Source organism: Piliocolobus tephrosceles, chromosome 11 (genome assembly GCF_002776525.5).
Source record: "Piliocolobus tephrosceles isolate RC106 chromosome 11, ASM277652v3, whole genome shotgun sequence".
In the NCBI taxonomy this organism is placed as follows: domain Eukaryota; kingdom Metazoa; phylum Chordata; class Mammalia; order Primates; family Cercopithecidae; genus Piliocolobus; species Piliocolobus tephrosceles.
In genome coordinates this window covers 64794028-64810865 of record NC_045444.1, presented here as the reverse complement: position 1 = coordinate 64810865, position 16838 = coordinate 64794028, and the positions used below count along the sequence as shown (strand labels likewise).

The following is a 16838-nucleotide window of genomic DNA, read 5'->3' as shown; positions in this document are numbered from 1 at the left end:
AAGTAAAACCTTTTAAATATTTTGCATATGCTTGTGTTATTTTATCTAGAAAATAAAATGGACTTCTATGCTTACTTAATATGGAAGTATTTTAGAAGGTGATCATGTATCATAATCAAGGCTCAGAAATTATATAATCAAGTGTAAATTGTCCACAACAGTTTTGAAAGTTTGGGATTTAGTTTATTTTGATGAAACTTTTAATATGATGAAATGAAAAATGTATAAAATTTGAGCAAACCAAAAAGTGTTCATTGATCAATTTAAATGAAAAACACATGATGTTCCCTGCCAATAAAATTTTTAATAAAAGAATAATAAGGAGATAGTTGACTTAAATAATATTCAAACATACTGTAAAGTTACTACAATCAGAACAGTATGCTATTGGTAAGTGAATAGAAAAATACACCGGGGGAACAAAACAGAGAGTCCAGAAAGAGATCCAAGTAGAACAGGTCCAAGTATATAGGGAATTCAAAAAGCAAAGTGACTTTTCAATTCAGGGAAGGGAGAGGTATTTTAATAAAGAATGCTGGTCCAATTAGCTATCCATCTGGAAGCAAACAAACACAAACTTCTGCCTCTCACTATTTACAAAGTAAATTTCAGCTTGATTAAATAGTCCAAAAAAAAAAAAAAAGAGAGAGAGAAGACAATTTGCAAAAGCATTTATGGGCAAAAGTTTTTAAAAACACAGTTACAGATTCAACTACATAAAAATCAAAATATATGTATGGCAAAAGGTCATTACTAAACCAAACAGAACTTTTGAAAACATTTTAAGAGGTTTCTCCTCCTCAAGGTACTTCATTGCCTCTGCCATAAAAGTATCATAATAAACATAAAATGGCTACAAGGTGGACAATACCAACATAGAAACAGTATATAGCATACACAATTATGTATGTTTATGCTGGATAAGACCCATAAACAAGCAAAATGAAAGAAATGGATCTGGGGGAATGTTTGCAACACTTATGACAAATAACTAATACACTAAATGCATTAAAAATCATCCATAAATTAATTTTTAAAGGAAAATATACTACACAAATAAAAAAAAGACAAAAGATACAAAAAAGTATTTCACATGAGAGGCAATGTAAAAGTCCAATAAATACGTGGGAAAAAAATGCTAGATGTTTTCCAATTTTTATTGTTTTAGCCACAAAAATGTAAAGATATTGGCAAACACTAACATGAAATCTTGAAAAAAAGCTTACTTTAAAAAACATGTCTAGCAGTTGAATAAAAAAAAATGTTCAGTCTCAGGCTAAATCCAAGTTTGCACACCATGAAATCACAACACAAGCCAAATGCAATTTCTTGAGGAAATAACAACCTAACTATATTTTAAAACCCAAGCCTAAGGGTCATTTAGAATCATGGAGTGTTCCTGATCCCATGGAGCATTTTGACCATCTTAGTAGTTTTGAAAGTTCATTAATAACTATCCAAATTGCCCCCAAATTTTGCTTTCAAATAATTAAGAAATAAAATGCCAATTTGCAGAGAAAATAATGGTTATCAAAAATAGACTACTTCCTAAATATCTCATAGTTTAATCTTGAAAGGCAAACATATTTCATTGAATAAGGTGCATTGTATCTTGCTGTGACTAGGTGATTATTTTTTATTGTAAGTGCAGAAATAAGCACTCTCCTATAATGACCAAAATTACAATGATTTTCACAGTTATGGGCTTACCTGTGACCTGCTGTTAATCAGTCATGTCATGCTAATCTTGTCTTTAACTGTTTTCAAATTAAACCCATTTACTAAGTACAGCAAGAACAAGGCACAGGGTGAAACTTAAAAGTGCACATCTCTTTGCTTTTCTTCAGTTAGTGGAAACCACATATTATTCTAACTTGGTTTTGGTTATATTTCGAAGGCAGTCATGTTCAGAAAAGAGACTTGTTCCCTAGATTTTCCTTTAGTTTGATTACAATTTCATTTACAAAATGTAAATGGATTTTCACACACAAAAAAAAGCCCTTCCTCAAGAAAATAAACATTTCTTCGTGAAACCAGTTAATGTTGTAATGTACTGTTAAGGTACTCTGTAAGTTATAGAAAATATCAACTGTACCTTGAGCTTAATTAGAATAATCATTTCATTTATGATCAGTGTAAGCTAAATATCCTAGATAGTGACAGAATGTATTTATAAACATTTTCTTACATGCAGAATTAATAAAATGCAATGATAGGGCAATACTGCCACCTATAGAGGAAAATGTAATAAGCCTTATTAAGAATTAAATTAGTTTTGAAAAAATTTTACCTTACAATAGTAGGCCAGTCCCCAGAATTATTGCTATAGATCAGAAATAGTCTTTTTTGGCCATCAGTGCTGGGATTTAGCATCCATATTCTTCAACTGATGCTACTTGCACTTTGGATACATCTAAAAAGCAAACAATGAAAACTATTCTGGAAGAAGCAACTTTATCAATTTAACCAAAAATCACAGAATCATAGTTTTTAAATTAGTCAATTCCCACAATAACTCTAAAGATATTTAAAATAAGTCCAGAGTGCAATACAAGGAGGGCGTGTGTAAACAAATACGGAGGAAATTAAAAGTAGTTGTCCACAAACACTTTAGCTAAAGCAGCAATTTGCAAAGTGCACTGCACAACCTATACCCAGCAACATGCTGCAGAAAGCTTGCTAATAATGTGTCCTCCTGTCCTGGAAATTCACAAGGCATACTGACATAGTAAAGGCTGTGGGAAGTCCTGCAAGGAGTGGGGTGGGGTGGGGGGGAAGGCTTAAGCTGCTTAGTCAAGAGTGGCACAAACATTTTGATTACAGAAACCTTTCTTCTTATAACACCTATTTGACATCCTCTAACCCCCCAGAATTGAAATACAGAGATGAATTGGGAATACACAGGTTGCTGGATTTGACATGTCTTTCCTTTGGCTGCATATTAAAGAAGTAGCTTTTTCTGTTGTGATTTTTTTTTTTTTTTTTTTTATGTGAGAAGGTGCAGGGCACAAAATCCCCAGCTTATTTGGAATTAAAGCTGATTCTCTTACAGGGTTACAGCAGATAAGAATAGGTTTATTGAGATTTAAAACAGATTACTTCCAAGTATATTATTTACCCTCTGAATAGGTTATGAAGGCACACATTTTAAAACTCTGCCTTAAAGCACTTCCAGATTTTCATCCATGATTCACATCTAATTACCTCTACTTGCTTTGACATTCTTGACCTCTGCCTTTGGTTTTCAGGTCTGTGTCTCCGGCAGCAAGAATCTCCACATCCCCCATCAGGTCTGTTAGGTCTCCATTGCTCATGCGTAAGACTCAGGCATCCACCATGGCCACAGGTCCCGAAGTGCCACCTCCTTGGAAGCAAGAGGGCTACGTGGCCTCCTCATCTGAGGCTGAGATGAGAGAGACAATGCTGACAACCTCTACTCAGATCAGGACAGAAGAGAGATGGGAAGGGAGATACGGTGTCCAGGAGCAAATGACCATCAGTGGCGCAGCAGGGGCTGTTGCCACTGGTGCTAAAGAGGTACTGTCAGAATGGTTTTGTTTTTCCTTATTTCACATTCTAGTTTCTCCAAGTGGATTTCTGCCAGAAACTCAGTCTGTATAAATTGGAGGAAAAATGCATATGAACATAAAAATATGGCAGCAACTGAAGACCAAATTCAGTAGTCATGCTTTGTAAAACCATTTTTAATTAGGACAAAAGCTCCAATCTGTGAAGTTTCCATAAAATATGGGTTTTAATGATACAGCCTCTATATTTCTTGGCAATAATAAATGCTTATGTATGAGTGTATTTTGCTCTAGGTAGCTCAGTTTTCCAGTATGCTTTTTTATTTTCTACTGGGCATGGCATTTTAAAAAGTAATCTATTTGGTCATTTCTAATGTAGGTGAAACAAGATGCTGACAAAAGTGCAGCTGTTGCGACTGTTGTTGCTGCCGTTGATATGGCCAGAGTGAGAGAACCAGTGATCAGCGCTGTAGAGCAGACTGCTCAGAGGACAACCACGACTGCTGTGCACGTCCAACCTGCTCAAGAACAGGTACGTGTGAGGCTGCCATGGGGCACCCGCAGGGCCGCGTCCTTCCATGCACATTTACTCAACCACCATCCACTGAGCTTTGCGTGCAGCAGTGCTCAATTCATTCTGAAGACAGCCTTGAGTCCAGCAGGGCCCAGACTTTTAGAACTTTCTGAGCAAAAGGTGGTCTGAGATACCAAAGGTGTTGACAATGTGAATATCAGAAGAGCAGAGTAGGCCAGAAATACCTGGGCTATATGAGCAGGCAAGAGTCAACTATGGTATTCAAGGTAGGAAGGCAAAGGGTGGCCGGAGAAACAGAGACCAGTCAATTCCAGAACTCAGTCACTGCACACACTGGACGTGGAAACTACTATTTCAGGGCAGGCATTACATTTCTCTAAGTTTCCCCAAAGGACTTTTGTTTTTACTTTTCTCAAAACAAACATGACACTTGATTCATAGCTGGAACAGTGTTATAAATCCAGGATAATGTCCCACCTCGTATTTGAATAGATTTTCTGTTATAGTTTAAAATCATTCCAGCTTTCCTCCTTACCTCTCTTGTGTGACATTTATGTCTAGATCCTGACAGATTATTGTAACTTTTTTTCTTTTTTGAGACAGAGTCTCGCTCTGTCCCCAGGCTGGAGTGCAGTGGCATGATCTCGGCTCATTGCAGCCTCCACCTCCTGGGTTTGAGTGATTCTTATGCCTCAGTCTCGTGAGTAGCTGGAATTACAGGTGTGTGCCACCACACCCAGCTAATTTTTGTATTTTTTAGTAGAAGATTTCACCATGTTGGCCAGGCTGGTCTTGAATTTTTTATGTAAGATGCATTAAAGTGTTTTCTTCCTTTCCTCTATGAAAAGCAGATAAGAAAGGAGGCGGAGAAGACTGCTGTAACTAAGGTAGTAGTGGCCGCCGATAAAGCCAAGGAACAAGAATTAAAATCAAGAACCAGAGAAGTAATTACCACAAAGCAAGAGCAGATGCACGTAACTCATGAGCAGGTGAAAATGGTTTTCTATTTAAAATTCACTGAGGTTCTCTCAGGGGTCAACACAGATAATCACCTTTACCATGAAGAGTGTTGTTTTTTGGGCCATATGGTTGTTAGCATGCTAATAAAATCCCCTTGTTGTATGTGTAAATTTCTGGGTACTGGATACCAAAGTTTGGTAGTGTCCCTGAATGCTCCCCTTATGAGTATGAAAAAGAACTCTGTGAACATACACCAGGGGTCTCACCACATTGATCTGGGGATGTAAGTATATGACTATAGGGAGAGGACAGATGGGTAAAACCAGGAGGAAGAAATCAATGCTGAGGCAGGAATGGGGAAAAGTGGAGGAGACACTGAACTCACTTTGCTTTAGAAATCTTAGCAACTGCTTCCTGGCTACCTGGGAAGACATTTACACATGAGTTTGAAGTGGAATGGACAGCATAGCCTTAACAAGCCAAATGACCAGAAAAGGTGAAAAGGACAGCCCCATGGTTGGCAGCATTTGGGGACAGATTGGAAAAGGCCAGTTAGTAAAGCTCTTGGCCAGTGGAACCAGTTGTCAGTTGGGTGGTTTGAGAAGATGAACTTTCAAGTCTCTTTCAACCTTGAGATTCTGTGTTTCAGTGATGAGATATTTGAGAACAGCACAGAGGCAAATGGAGAAAACTGTCCCCTTATATACGCGTATACCTTAGATGCCCAGATGGAAACAGCATTCTTCACAGTATTTAGGGAAATTGACAAGACAAAATTATTGTATAAATGCAGATTATAAATTATCCGTGCTTGATTTCTCACATGTAAAATAAAAAGATCAGACAAAATTACTTCTAAAGCTTTCCATTCTGATATATATTCTAAGATTACCTTTAGATGACAGAATTAGTACAGAATAATATTGCCATAGATCTATTTGTAAAAATTGGAAGTCATTTTAAAGAAGACTACAGTTCTCCTGTTCAAAACAAAATGTTGAATTAAACTTTGTTTTCTCTAAGCAGCCTACATAATGTACAGTTTAGGAAGAGAAAGAGCATAATCTTATTTATGAACATGAGATTATTTATTTTATTTAGTGACATCTCCAGAAAAGGGATTTTACATCTTCAAATTCCTATGTTGTTATATTTAATAAACACCATATCATTTCATTGGGCATCAGGAAATAAAGTTTTTTTTTTAATCATTGTTTGCAGATAAGAAAAGAAACTGAAAAAACATTTGTACCAAAGGTAGTAATTTCGGCAGCTAAAGCCAAAGAACAAGAAACTAGAATTTCTGGAGAGATTACTACGAAACAAAAACAAGTAACTCAAGAAACAGTAAGTTCGATTTTCTAAATATTTTGTAGTTTATTGACAATATCACATTACAGCCAGCTGCAGGTAGCTTATAACTAAAACCCACAAATGGAGAAGTCTTTTGTTGTATATTTTTTGTTATTGTTCCTCCATGTCTAGCATTGAAACTCAAGATGGAAATTATGTTCACATTGCACTATTTTCCACTCACTTGATCAGTTTTCAGGAGACTGTCTATAGAACAGTTTAGGGCACATCTATGAACTTTCTAGAATATACATGAATGGATGATAGATATCATGCCAGTCCAGTTACCCACCGGGACAGTCGGTTTCTTTGTGCATAGCCTAAGCCCTCAGTCACTTAGATTGTAATGCACAAACTTTACATAGTTGTAAGACATATCATGTGTGTGCACATGCACACACACACACACAGACACATACATCAGCCATAAACACCCCGAATAAATAGCAGGGGAAAGTGAGGAAATGCCAGACATTGGCGAAAGCGAATATTCCTCAAAAAAAAAAAAAAAAAAAAAAAAAACCTTCAAATCATGGTTGATAAACAGTGACCTAGAAGCATTTGCTGCTGTTGAGCCCTAGAGCTGTGTAAGGACAATCTCAGTATCATTAAAATCCATGTCTCTCCCATATGTGAAATCAAGCCTTTAAGTGTCAGGAGAGAGGCATTTATCTTGAATTCTTCCATGTTGAAGAGGGCACCTGTGCTCATCCTCCTTGAACTCAAGCTCTTTGCTGATCTTAGAGCTACTTTCTTCAAAGGTTCAGTTGAGAACCCTGTACACTTAAAAAGACTGACCAGAGGCTGCTAACAGAATTTCCCTCTCCTTACTGTGAGTGAGACACTTTGAATGCAGCAAGAACCCTACTTGGCATAATCAAAGGTATAGAAATCCCCATGGCCATTGCAATGCTGGTGACTGGCAAGTTCAGCTGGCCTATAGTTTTCCAGCCACTTGTCAGCAGCCAACCACCAGGTTCGCTAACATGTCAACACATCTCAAGATGAGATATTTTCAGTTCTAGGACAATTTGCTAAGGAGCATGTGGGCAGAAAAGAAGACCATTCCTCAGGAAAGCAGTCTATGTCTTAAGCACAAGTGTAGGCCCCTAAAATGGAAATCTGACATTTTATCTTTCACCACTAAGCATTCTGTATTTTCTTGAATGTTTCAAGGATGTCGTGCCATTTCTTTTGTATCTTTTGAAATTCAAATCTTTATTTTACTCTAAAAATCAGATAAGACAGGAAACTGAGATAACTGCTGCATCCATGGTGGTAGTTGCCACTGCAAAGTCCACAAAACTAGAAACAGTCCTGGGAGCTCAAGAAGAAACTGCTACACAACAAGATCAAATGCACCTAAGTCATGAAAAGGTGATGACTTCCTGCCAATGTGAAAGTCACTCTTGCACCATTTCATTTGTAAATCACCTACATTTCCATCATGGATCTTAATCATCACTTCTTCACTTTTACCTCTTCTTATAATGCAAATAGAAAATTTCTTTCCCCACACAGCTACCTTTCACTGCCAATTCATTCCTAACTTTCAGACATTCTTTGGCTTGTTACTAATATAATATAATAATTCACTTTAATATCTTCCTATTGAAGCAGATGTCTGTAAATAAGTCAATTCATAATACAAAAAAAGTGCTATTTACAGTGCTATTGAAATGTCTTATAGATTATAATTTTAAAAATGTGAAAAATACGAAAGAGCACTCATTAGTCTTTTATTGCTAATCACATTTTTTTTTCTTTTAAACTGGACTTATTGTTTAGATATTTTTGCTAGTGAAACAGTATGGATGATTAAAGCAGCTCAAATGATATATTTTAGTGTAATTAAAATTTCCTTGAATAGGAAGAAATTTTGCCTCCTTTCTTTTTGACTTATGTTTCTTTTATTAAAGACTTATGGAATTTAATGACTATTTTCTTACTTTTTGTGTGTGATCAGATAACGAAGGAAACTAGGAAAACAGTTGTACCTAAAGTCATAGTTGCCACACCCAAAGTCAAAGAACAAGATTTAGTATCAAGAAGTAGAGAAGGCATTACTACCAAAAGAGAACAAGTTCAAATAACTCAGGAAAAGGTGAATACAGATATTTGAGCTGTGAAAAGTTCATCTTTAAACTAATTTCTAGCAAACTATTAACTACAATGTGGTATGAATTATTAATCTGTATTTGCCTTTTAAAACCCCTAACTAAAAACAAAACAGTAAATATGCAACTGATTATCATTAATTTTATCTGCACATTTGATTTTCATCCTCGGTAACATTTATAATTCATTTTATTCACCATTATTCTTTGCATGAAGATTAGCATTTTTTAGCTTAATTTTTAAAAAGCGACATAGGGACTCATCTAGAGGTTTTTAAATAGCTAACATTTCTAAGTTTTGTGATTCGCAGTCAGTATATGTAGATATTTCCAGGTGAAAGTTAATTTCTCTTGTGTATTTAACCTTGAATAACCATCTTGCATCACCATGAGGAAGGGGGAAGGGTCATACTATGTGTGTTCGAAGCCCTGTTCAACTTAAATCTTGATTTTACTGTAATAATCAGATGAGAAAGGAAGCTGAGAAAACTGCCTTGTCTACAATAGCAGTTGCTACTGCTAAAGCCAAAGAACAAGAAACAGTACTGAGAACTAGAGAAACTATGGCTACTAGACAAGAACAAACCCAAGTTACCCATGGAAAGGTGACTACTGTTGTTCCAAGTGTGAAATCCCCTATTATAATACATTAATACCACATATCATGTGAAATTTCTTATTATAATACATTAATATCAAATCTCTGAATTTCTTACGTATGAATCACTATTAACCGAATTTATTTTTTAGACAATTAAATAATTGGAAACTAAAAAAGATTTATTGTTAATATTACTACATATCCCTTTCTCCACTTATCTCTTTGCCATTATTTTCAACATTTTTTAACATCTGGGAATCTTCCAGAAGTTGATTAAAATTGCATGCAGGCTAATTTTAAGAGGCCCATGAACATTTTTTAAAAACACGGAAGTTGTATAAGTAAATGATGACTCTTAATCACTGTCAAGAAGATGTGTGTTTTGAGGGGTCATAAATTCAGTATATTATGTTATGGAGTATGGACTTATTTCAGTAAATTACCCATAATTTTCTTTGTATGAAACTTTATCTTTTTTCCCTCCTGTGAATATCACAGGAGAAGATAAGCTGAAAAAATTATAATGCCTGCTATAGCAGCTCCCACTAAAGCTAAACAAGATGCATATTAAAATCTAGAGAAGGAAGTATCCAAACAGAACAATTACACATAAGTCATGAAAAGATTACTGTATCTATTTGTAGCTATGAAATATCCATGAATTAAACTGTTTCCCATGACTATCATTTACTCCAAATGAGCCATTTACCTAATTGTATTCTTTATTGCTAATATACTACTTGAAAATTAGCAACTAAAGTTTCCCCATTTCATTAGCAGGATGGCCTGAATCCTATTTGTATTTCCCTCAATGTCATTTTCTAACTCTACATCTTTTTTTTTTTTTCTAAGACATGATTTAAGATAAACTTTTTAAACCTTTACTCAAGTCTAACATTTAATGGCATATCAGCCTTACAGAAGTCTCGTAAATTATAGAAATTCCACTATGCAACATACTTCATGAGTGATTAACTTTTTATTTTTGTTTTCATTCAAATTTTGTCATGAATTCACTGTCTTATTTTTGTTAAAAAATAGCTGAGGATGGAAGCCGAGAAAATGTTTATACCTAAAGTAGTAGTTACCACTGCAAAATCTGCTGAATCAGCCACACCACCAACGACTAGAGAAGTATTTGCTGTTAAACAAGAACAAATACATCTTTTCCAAGAAGAGATGAAAACTGATGCAATGGAGGTGAAAAGTATTGTTTCATCCCATTTCATCATCAACTCTCATAACTTTTCATCCCTCATGAATTGTGCTTCCAGTGTTCCATCTAATTGCTTGACTGATCAATAAAACTGTAGAGATGATTAGATTCAGTCCGTCCTCCAGTTGAACAGTGAGCATTTCTAGTAATGAAAAGTCAGACCATATAATACTCTTCTTTATGTCTCCTAAATTTATTCTCAGCATTTACTTGGTATGAACTGGTATATTCTAGTCCGATTTGTCTTCCTGCTTCTCTAGGTTACAAACATATGAGAGATGTCAAAGTCCACTAAGAAATAAAAGCAGTTGCCAGCGTACTCATTTGTAGTCCACCAATAAGTGTGTGTATATAAATTTGATATACAATAATTCAAGGAAAAAACAGATAGATGCTTCCTCAATTTAAAATATTCTACCATGATTAAGATTTTTCCGTATGTTTAAAATTAAGAACAAAATTTAAATATTTCAGTTGTGTGATATTTAGTCAAATGACAGTTTCTTTGACAGTTTCTTTTATCATTGTTAAAATAAAATTAAGACTTAACCTGACTACTTCATATCAGACTGGCTAAAAGGTTCAAATGAGATATGGTGGAAATGTGATCACTCTACAATCAAAATAATATATATTTATTTAGTGTTATCTGTCAAAGATGTTAACATTTTAAAACGTCTATACAATTAAAGTCAGCTCATTGCCAATATACTTTTTAAAAAAGAAACAAATAAATGGACAAACTTAACTCACCTGAGCCTCATGTATCTTTTATGTTGTTTTCTGAGATGACGCAATCTAAAGTGAAGCTGGTATTTGCAGTCCTTCGAGGCAGATGAGATTGTTTGTGTCTTCCTAAAAGGAAGCCCTGGATAAAGCTCATGATCACTAAAGACCCAATTCCATCTCAGAAAAATCTCATTTATATCTTAAATAATTCAGAGAACAATTTTTAAAGATATACAGGTAGCATAGTTGAAGAATGTTTCCGATGCATTCTAGATTCTATTCACAGATATAGAAAACTGAACACTAACAAAATTTTCCAATCTTACTTTTAAAAAGCACTGGATGAACATGGCTATGTGATTTTTGCGGTGTGCTGTTTCCAAGTATCACATAGAATTATAATATCTAAGCCGCATCAGCTAGTTTGCCTTCCTTAGAAGAGAAACCGCTCTGCAAATTGTATTTCCATTTATGTTCATCAGACTCAGAAATGAGAAAATAATATTTGTTTCCTTCTTCGCTTTAACTCTCCATAATAATGAAAGTAAATTAAACATCAATGTGAAAGGTTGTTCTCTTGAATCCAAACATGATAACACTTTCATTTTAATCACAATATTTTCATTTGCACGGGGTTCTCTTTGTCATCTGTATGTTTTAAGAAAGGTATTTTCTAATAGATTAAACAAATCTTACCCTTAGGGAATCATAAGTAAATTCATATGCTCACTCTGTGTTTATGAGCTTTCATGTTATGTCCGATTTGCATGCAACCATATAACTCTGTAGTTACTGATTTTTCTGGATGAGATGATGATGGTATTTGAGTGCACTTATATCACCACTGTCATTGCATTAACATCAGACTAAATGGTCAACAAGATAATAAAAATAATCAGTGAAGAGAACCAGCTCCAAAATGCTGATTTTCCAATTGCTGATTGATTCTCTGCCTGGAAAAATACTACAAAATTTCAAAATCTCCTTATGATTTTATGTTCATATTGTGATTATCCTACGTTGTGTCTATGTGATTTAGTGTCTAGTATAATTAAGCAGGTATACAGAAAGTGGATCTAAATCAATGTCTGTACAATATGATAATCAATGAGATAGTCCCTAAAAGTGTTTCTGAGATACATTTCTAGACACATTAACACTGCTGTATAACGTGGATGCCATCTACCTATCACGCCTTTAGCCATTTGCCTGTCCTGATGCCTAGGAGATGTTCCAGCCTCATCTCAATATTCCTGTGTGTTAATTCTGGAAACCTTGTCTCCAGGTGGATGTTGGAAAAAAGGCTGAAGCTGTAGCAACAGTTGTTGCTGCAGTAGACCAAGCCCGAGTCAGAGAGCCCAGAGAGCCCAGAGAGCCTGGGCGTCTTGAAGAATCCTATGCTCAGCAGACCACTTTGGAGTACGGATATAAGGAACGCATTTCCGCAGCAAAGGTAGCTGAGCCTCCCCAACGTCCAGCCTCAGAACCCCACGTTGTCCCTAAAGAAGTCAAGCCTGTAGTAATCCAGGCTCCTTCTGAGACTCATATCAAAACTACTGATCAAATGGGAATGCACATATCATCACAGGTGAGTCTATACCTGCTGATTTTTCACCTTGTTCATGGTAAAGCAAGCCTCACTGCTGTGGTCATTGGTGATCAATGGTATCACTGAGTTTCATTTCAATGCAGATCAAGAAAACTACAGATCTAACAACGGAAAGATTAGTCCATGTGGATAAACGCCCCCGCACAGCTAGCCCTCACTTTACTGTTTCAAAAATTTCTGTTCCTAAGACAGAACATGTATATGAGGTAAGAAGTTACAGAGCATGATACAGAAATGTTTAAAGGAAATAAGTATCTAACCTGTGAAATAGAGCATCTTTGGAGTAGGCCACTGGAGGCTTTTTTTGGTGATGTGTGTGTGTATATTTGCATTCACAGTGGGCCCAGATGCCCTAAAGGTTTGATTTCTGAAACTTGCCCAGGAGAATGAGCCTAGAGTCACAAGTGGTTATCTTATACCTCTGAGGAGACACAAATCCACACAGGCTTCTCTCTAGTTCACATTTCAGGGACAGCTCAAACTCAATTGTTTTACTGTTGTTCTAATGATTTTGTGAAAGTAGTATACTACACAGCATAGTTTTAGTTATGCTGTGAGACATTTCAGAGTAATTTAACTGTGAATGTGTTTCAATAATAAAGACAGACATTGAGATTCATATATTTATATACTTAATATAGCAAGATGGAGAGGTGGTACTATATGGTGGTTGGGTTGGATTGTGGAATCAAATAGCTCTGGATTAGTGCCCTATTTTCCCCCTTATAACCTCTGTCATCAGGAGAAAGTAAACATACATGTAAAATGCAAGTGAAAAGCATATAAAAACCTTAACAAGTTGTCAGCATGTAATAAATCCTTGATATTAATCACTATTGTTATCATACATATCCAAGAAATAGAACCCAAACCTTCTATGGTTTCAAAGAACTGTAAGTTACATATAACGCCTGTATTCGATTTAGTCCCAAATTACAAAACAAATAACCATAGACTGCAGCAGAATAAAAGCAGTAAGGAAACCTTTCAAATATTTTGTCTGAATGTCTCCATGTTCACCTTTCACATAGATTTGTGGCTAAAACTCAAATGTACTATTGCAAAGTAGTCCTTAGGAATTTACCAACAATTTCAATCATTTCTTAATTTTGAATCTCCCACTGTGGCATATTCAAAAGTGGCATTCATCGGAATGGTCAAGTGAAAATTCATGACTAAGCTTTAGAAGACCCCGTCCTTTTATGATAAAAGCTGTAAAATAAGGAGTTCTGAATACAACTCTTTAAAAAAGATATTTAAAATTTGTGTTACAAACTAACAGGCATGACAAGGAGCTTTATAATTGGCTTATCTCTAACTGACTTTTCATTAACTGTGTGATAATGAGTGATAACGAGAACATTAAAAAACGGACCTTATAGAAATAGGCTCAGACTCAGTCCGAGAGGGTTAGCCATCAGAGAATGGTTAAGTGACTTTATTTTCTGACTCTGTTTCCATGCAGGCATCAATAGCTGGCAGTGCTATTGCCACATTACAAAAAGAGTTGTCAGCCACATCTTCTGCTCAGAAGATCACCAAATCGGTGAAGGCTCCTACTGTGAAGCCCAGCGAGACTAGAGTAAGGGCAGAGCCCACACCCTCGCCACAGTTCCCCTTCGCTGACACGCCAGATACTTACAAGAGTCAAGCTGGCGTTGAGGTGAAAAAGGAAGTAGGGGTGAGCATCACTGGCGCCACCGTCCGTGAAGAGCGCTTTGAAGTATTGCACGGGCGCGAAGCCAAGGTTGGTCACTGGTTACCCACTGTTGCTTGGTCCATTCCCATTGAGCAGGGCCAGGTGGTTGGCTAGTTTGTACTGAAAAGTAGCCAGCGGAGTCTTGCCTTTCTCCTTTACCACGCTAAGACTTGATTTTTATGGAGCACAGTATGGGTCAGAGATCATTTTCTCAAATTATTTTTATAATGTTGCATGAGCTAAGAGTTTATGAGATTTCCCTTAATTTCATGAGCATTTTGTAATACAATTTGTAAAAATCTAGGTAACAGAAACAGCAAGAGTACCAGCACCTGTTGAAATTCCTGTTACTCCACCAACTTTGGTCTCGGTGAGTAAAGAAGTTGATTATGCTGGACCCTATTCATATCTGCTCAAATCATTTTAATACATGTTTGCAAAGGTCAGTTTCTCAAATTAATACAAAATGGCATTAGTGAGCGTACAGATGCTCATTTTAAGACCATATTTGACCATATTGGCAAGGAAGAGGGAAATTCTATGGGGTACATCATTCATGGATTCAAAAGATTTAATGTGCTTCTAATATGCAAAAGGCATTATTGCAGGAGCTGTGGAGACATAAAGACAAATCCATCCCTCCATCCCTATTTGAAATATTTTCTTTGCCATCAGAGAAAATGTACATAAACGAGCATAATAAAATATATAAGGGGATAAGCACCACAACAGAGGGAGAATCCATGGGAGGGAGAGATTCATTTCAGTTGGTGATACCATGGCAAAGCTTTGTTGAACAGGTAGCATTTGCTATTGAACCTTACAGCTCTTTACTAATATATTAGTATATTATATAAATATTAGTCTCTCTACTACTATTTCTGGAGTCCTGATTAAAAGGCCATTTTGTGGCAGTTGAAATGTGTAAGTTCAAACTCCACGTTTGTTACAAAACAGAAATGATTAATGAATATGCACACATATCATTATTTATTTTTCTTTTCTCTTCAGGGCTTAAAAAATGTGACAGTCATAGAAGGTGAATCTGTTACCTTGGAGTGCCACATCTCTGGATACCCATCCCCAACAGTGACATGGTACAGGGAAGACTACCAAATCGAAAGTTCCATTGACTTCCAGATAACCTTCCAGAGTGGAATCGCTCGTCTTATGATTCGCGAAGCGTTTGCGGAAGACAGCGGGCGATTTACCTGCAGTGCTGTTAACGAGGCTGGAACTGTCAGCACATCCTGCTATCTGGCTGTGCAGGGTTAGTGGCCACCCTCCCACTGTCCTAATGCACATGCCATCACTTTCATCTGACATTCTTTTCCACAATACGGTTTCTGCGCACCTTGAAATGATGTCCCTTTTTAGAACTGGGGGGGAGATTATATGGTCAATTTAACTGTCAGTGCTAAGCAGGGTCACTAAACATCTCATCTCAATGAGAAACTTTTGTCTTCTTTCAGTGTCAGAAGAATTTGAAAAGGAAACCACAGCCGTGACTGAGAAATTTACCACAGAAGAGAAACGGTAAAACATTTTGCTAATTAGTAGCTGTTCAAGCACAGTTTTGACTTTCAGCCCCGTCAGTATTGGCAAATTGCAACTCAGAAACTAATATGAGGGGAATTCTCTTTCCAGCTTTGTTGAGTCAAGAGATGTGGTTATGACTGATACTAGCATCACAGAGGAACAAGCAGGGCCTGGAGAACCTGCTGCGCCTTACTTTATTACAAAACCAGTGGTCCAGAAACTGGTGGAAGGTGGGAGCGTGGTGTTTGGATGCCAAGTTGGTGGCAACCCAAAGCCCCATGTGTACTGGAAAAAATCTGGTGTTCCTCTGACCACTGGATACAGGTATTTTGATGGCTGAATATAGAGTTCTCTGTGACTTGTATGATATGTGCATGAAGCCTAGAGTAGAATTTACTTACCCCACCGACCCTGAGCATAGGCTCTTTCATTGTGGAGCCATCTTTGTTTTGAGGTATTTTTACATTTTTTGTGCAAAGTCTTCCTAAGAAATAAAGCTATGTGACAAAAGTGGGTGGAAGATATATTTATTTACATTATAGTTTAATTCATTGAGGTTGTGAAAGTAGAGAAAATATGGATTTTCACACATACACACTTCCAGAAAATATTTGAGACAACTTTCAATAAAAACATGTAATAACTAAGTGACTAAAAGATAGAAGAATAGGGGCCATGTAATGAAGAAGAAAGCTAGTTATGCACAAAAAATCTATGCTACTAATTTTTCTTCAATTCAATATAAAATTTAGCTCTGAATATTTTGCAACTTAAGATAAAAAGAGCAACCTGGTAATCTAAAAATGTAGGTGCCATACGTTAATAATAATAAATATAATGTACCAGAGAGTTAATACTGAAATATTTAAAGGAATTTATTGTTTTAATTATTCATTTGATCTCTGAATGAAATAATGAACAAAATAACAAATGAGGAGAAAATACCTGTTGTT

General features: G+C 36.1%; 1 protein-coding gene across 1 annotated transcript in view; it reads left to right on the top strand.

The window, feature by feature from the left end:
- TTN (titin) overlaps nucleotides 1–16838 on the top strand; it is a 272956-nt gene that overhangs the window by 8857 nt on the left and 247261 nt on the right. Inside the window, exons 7-20 of the mRNA XM_026454265.1 lie at nucleotides 3249–3537; nucleotides 3907–4059; nucleotides 4914–5051; nucleotides 6244–6369; nucleotides 7615–7752; nucleotides 8342–8479; nucleotides 8960–9097; nucleotides 12324–12626; nucleotides 12731–12853; nucleotides 14113–14394; nucleotides 14651–14716; nucleotides 15358–15616; nucleotides 15819–15882; nucleotides 15994–16209. Of these exons, the coding sequence (XP_026310050.1) occupies nucleotides 3249–3537; nucleotides 3907–4059; nucleotides 4914–5051; nucleotides 6244–6369; nucleotides 7615–7752; nucleotides 8342–8479; nucleotides 8960–9097; nucleotides 12324–12626; nucleotides 12731–12853; nucleotides 14113–14394; nucleotides 14651–14716; nucleotides 15358–15616; nucleotides 15819–15882; nucleotides 15994–16209 (2433 nt within the window). The remainder of the gene's footprint in view (nucleotides 1–3248; nucleotides 3538–3906; nucleotides 4060–4913; nucleotides 5052–6243; nucleotides 6370–7614; nucleotides 7753–8341; nucleotides 8480–8959; nucleotides 9098–12323; nucleotides 12627–12730; nucleotides 12854–14112; nucleotides 14395–14650; nucleotides 14717–15357; nucleotides 15617–15818; nucleotides 15883–15993; nucleotides 16210–16838) is intronic.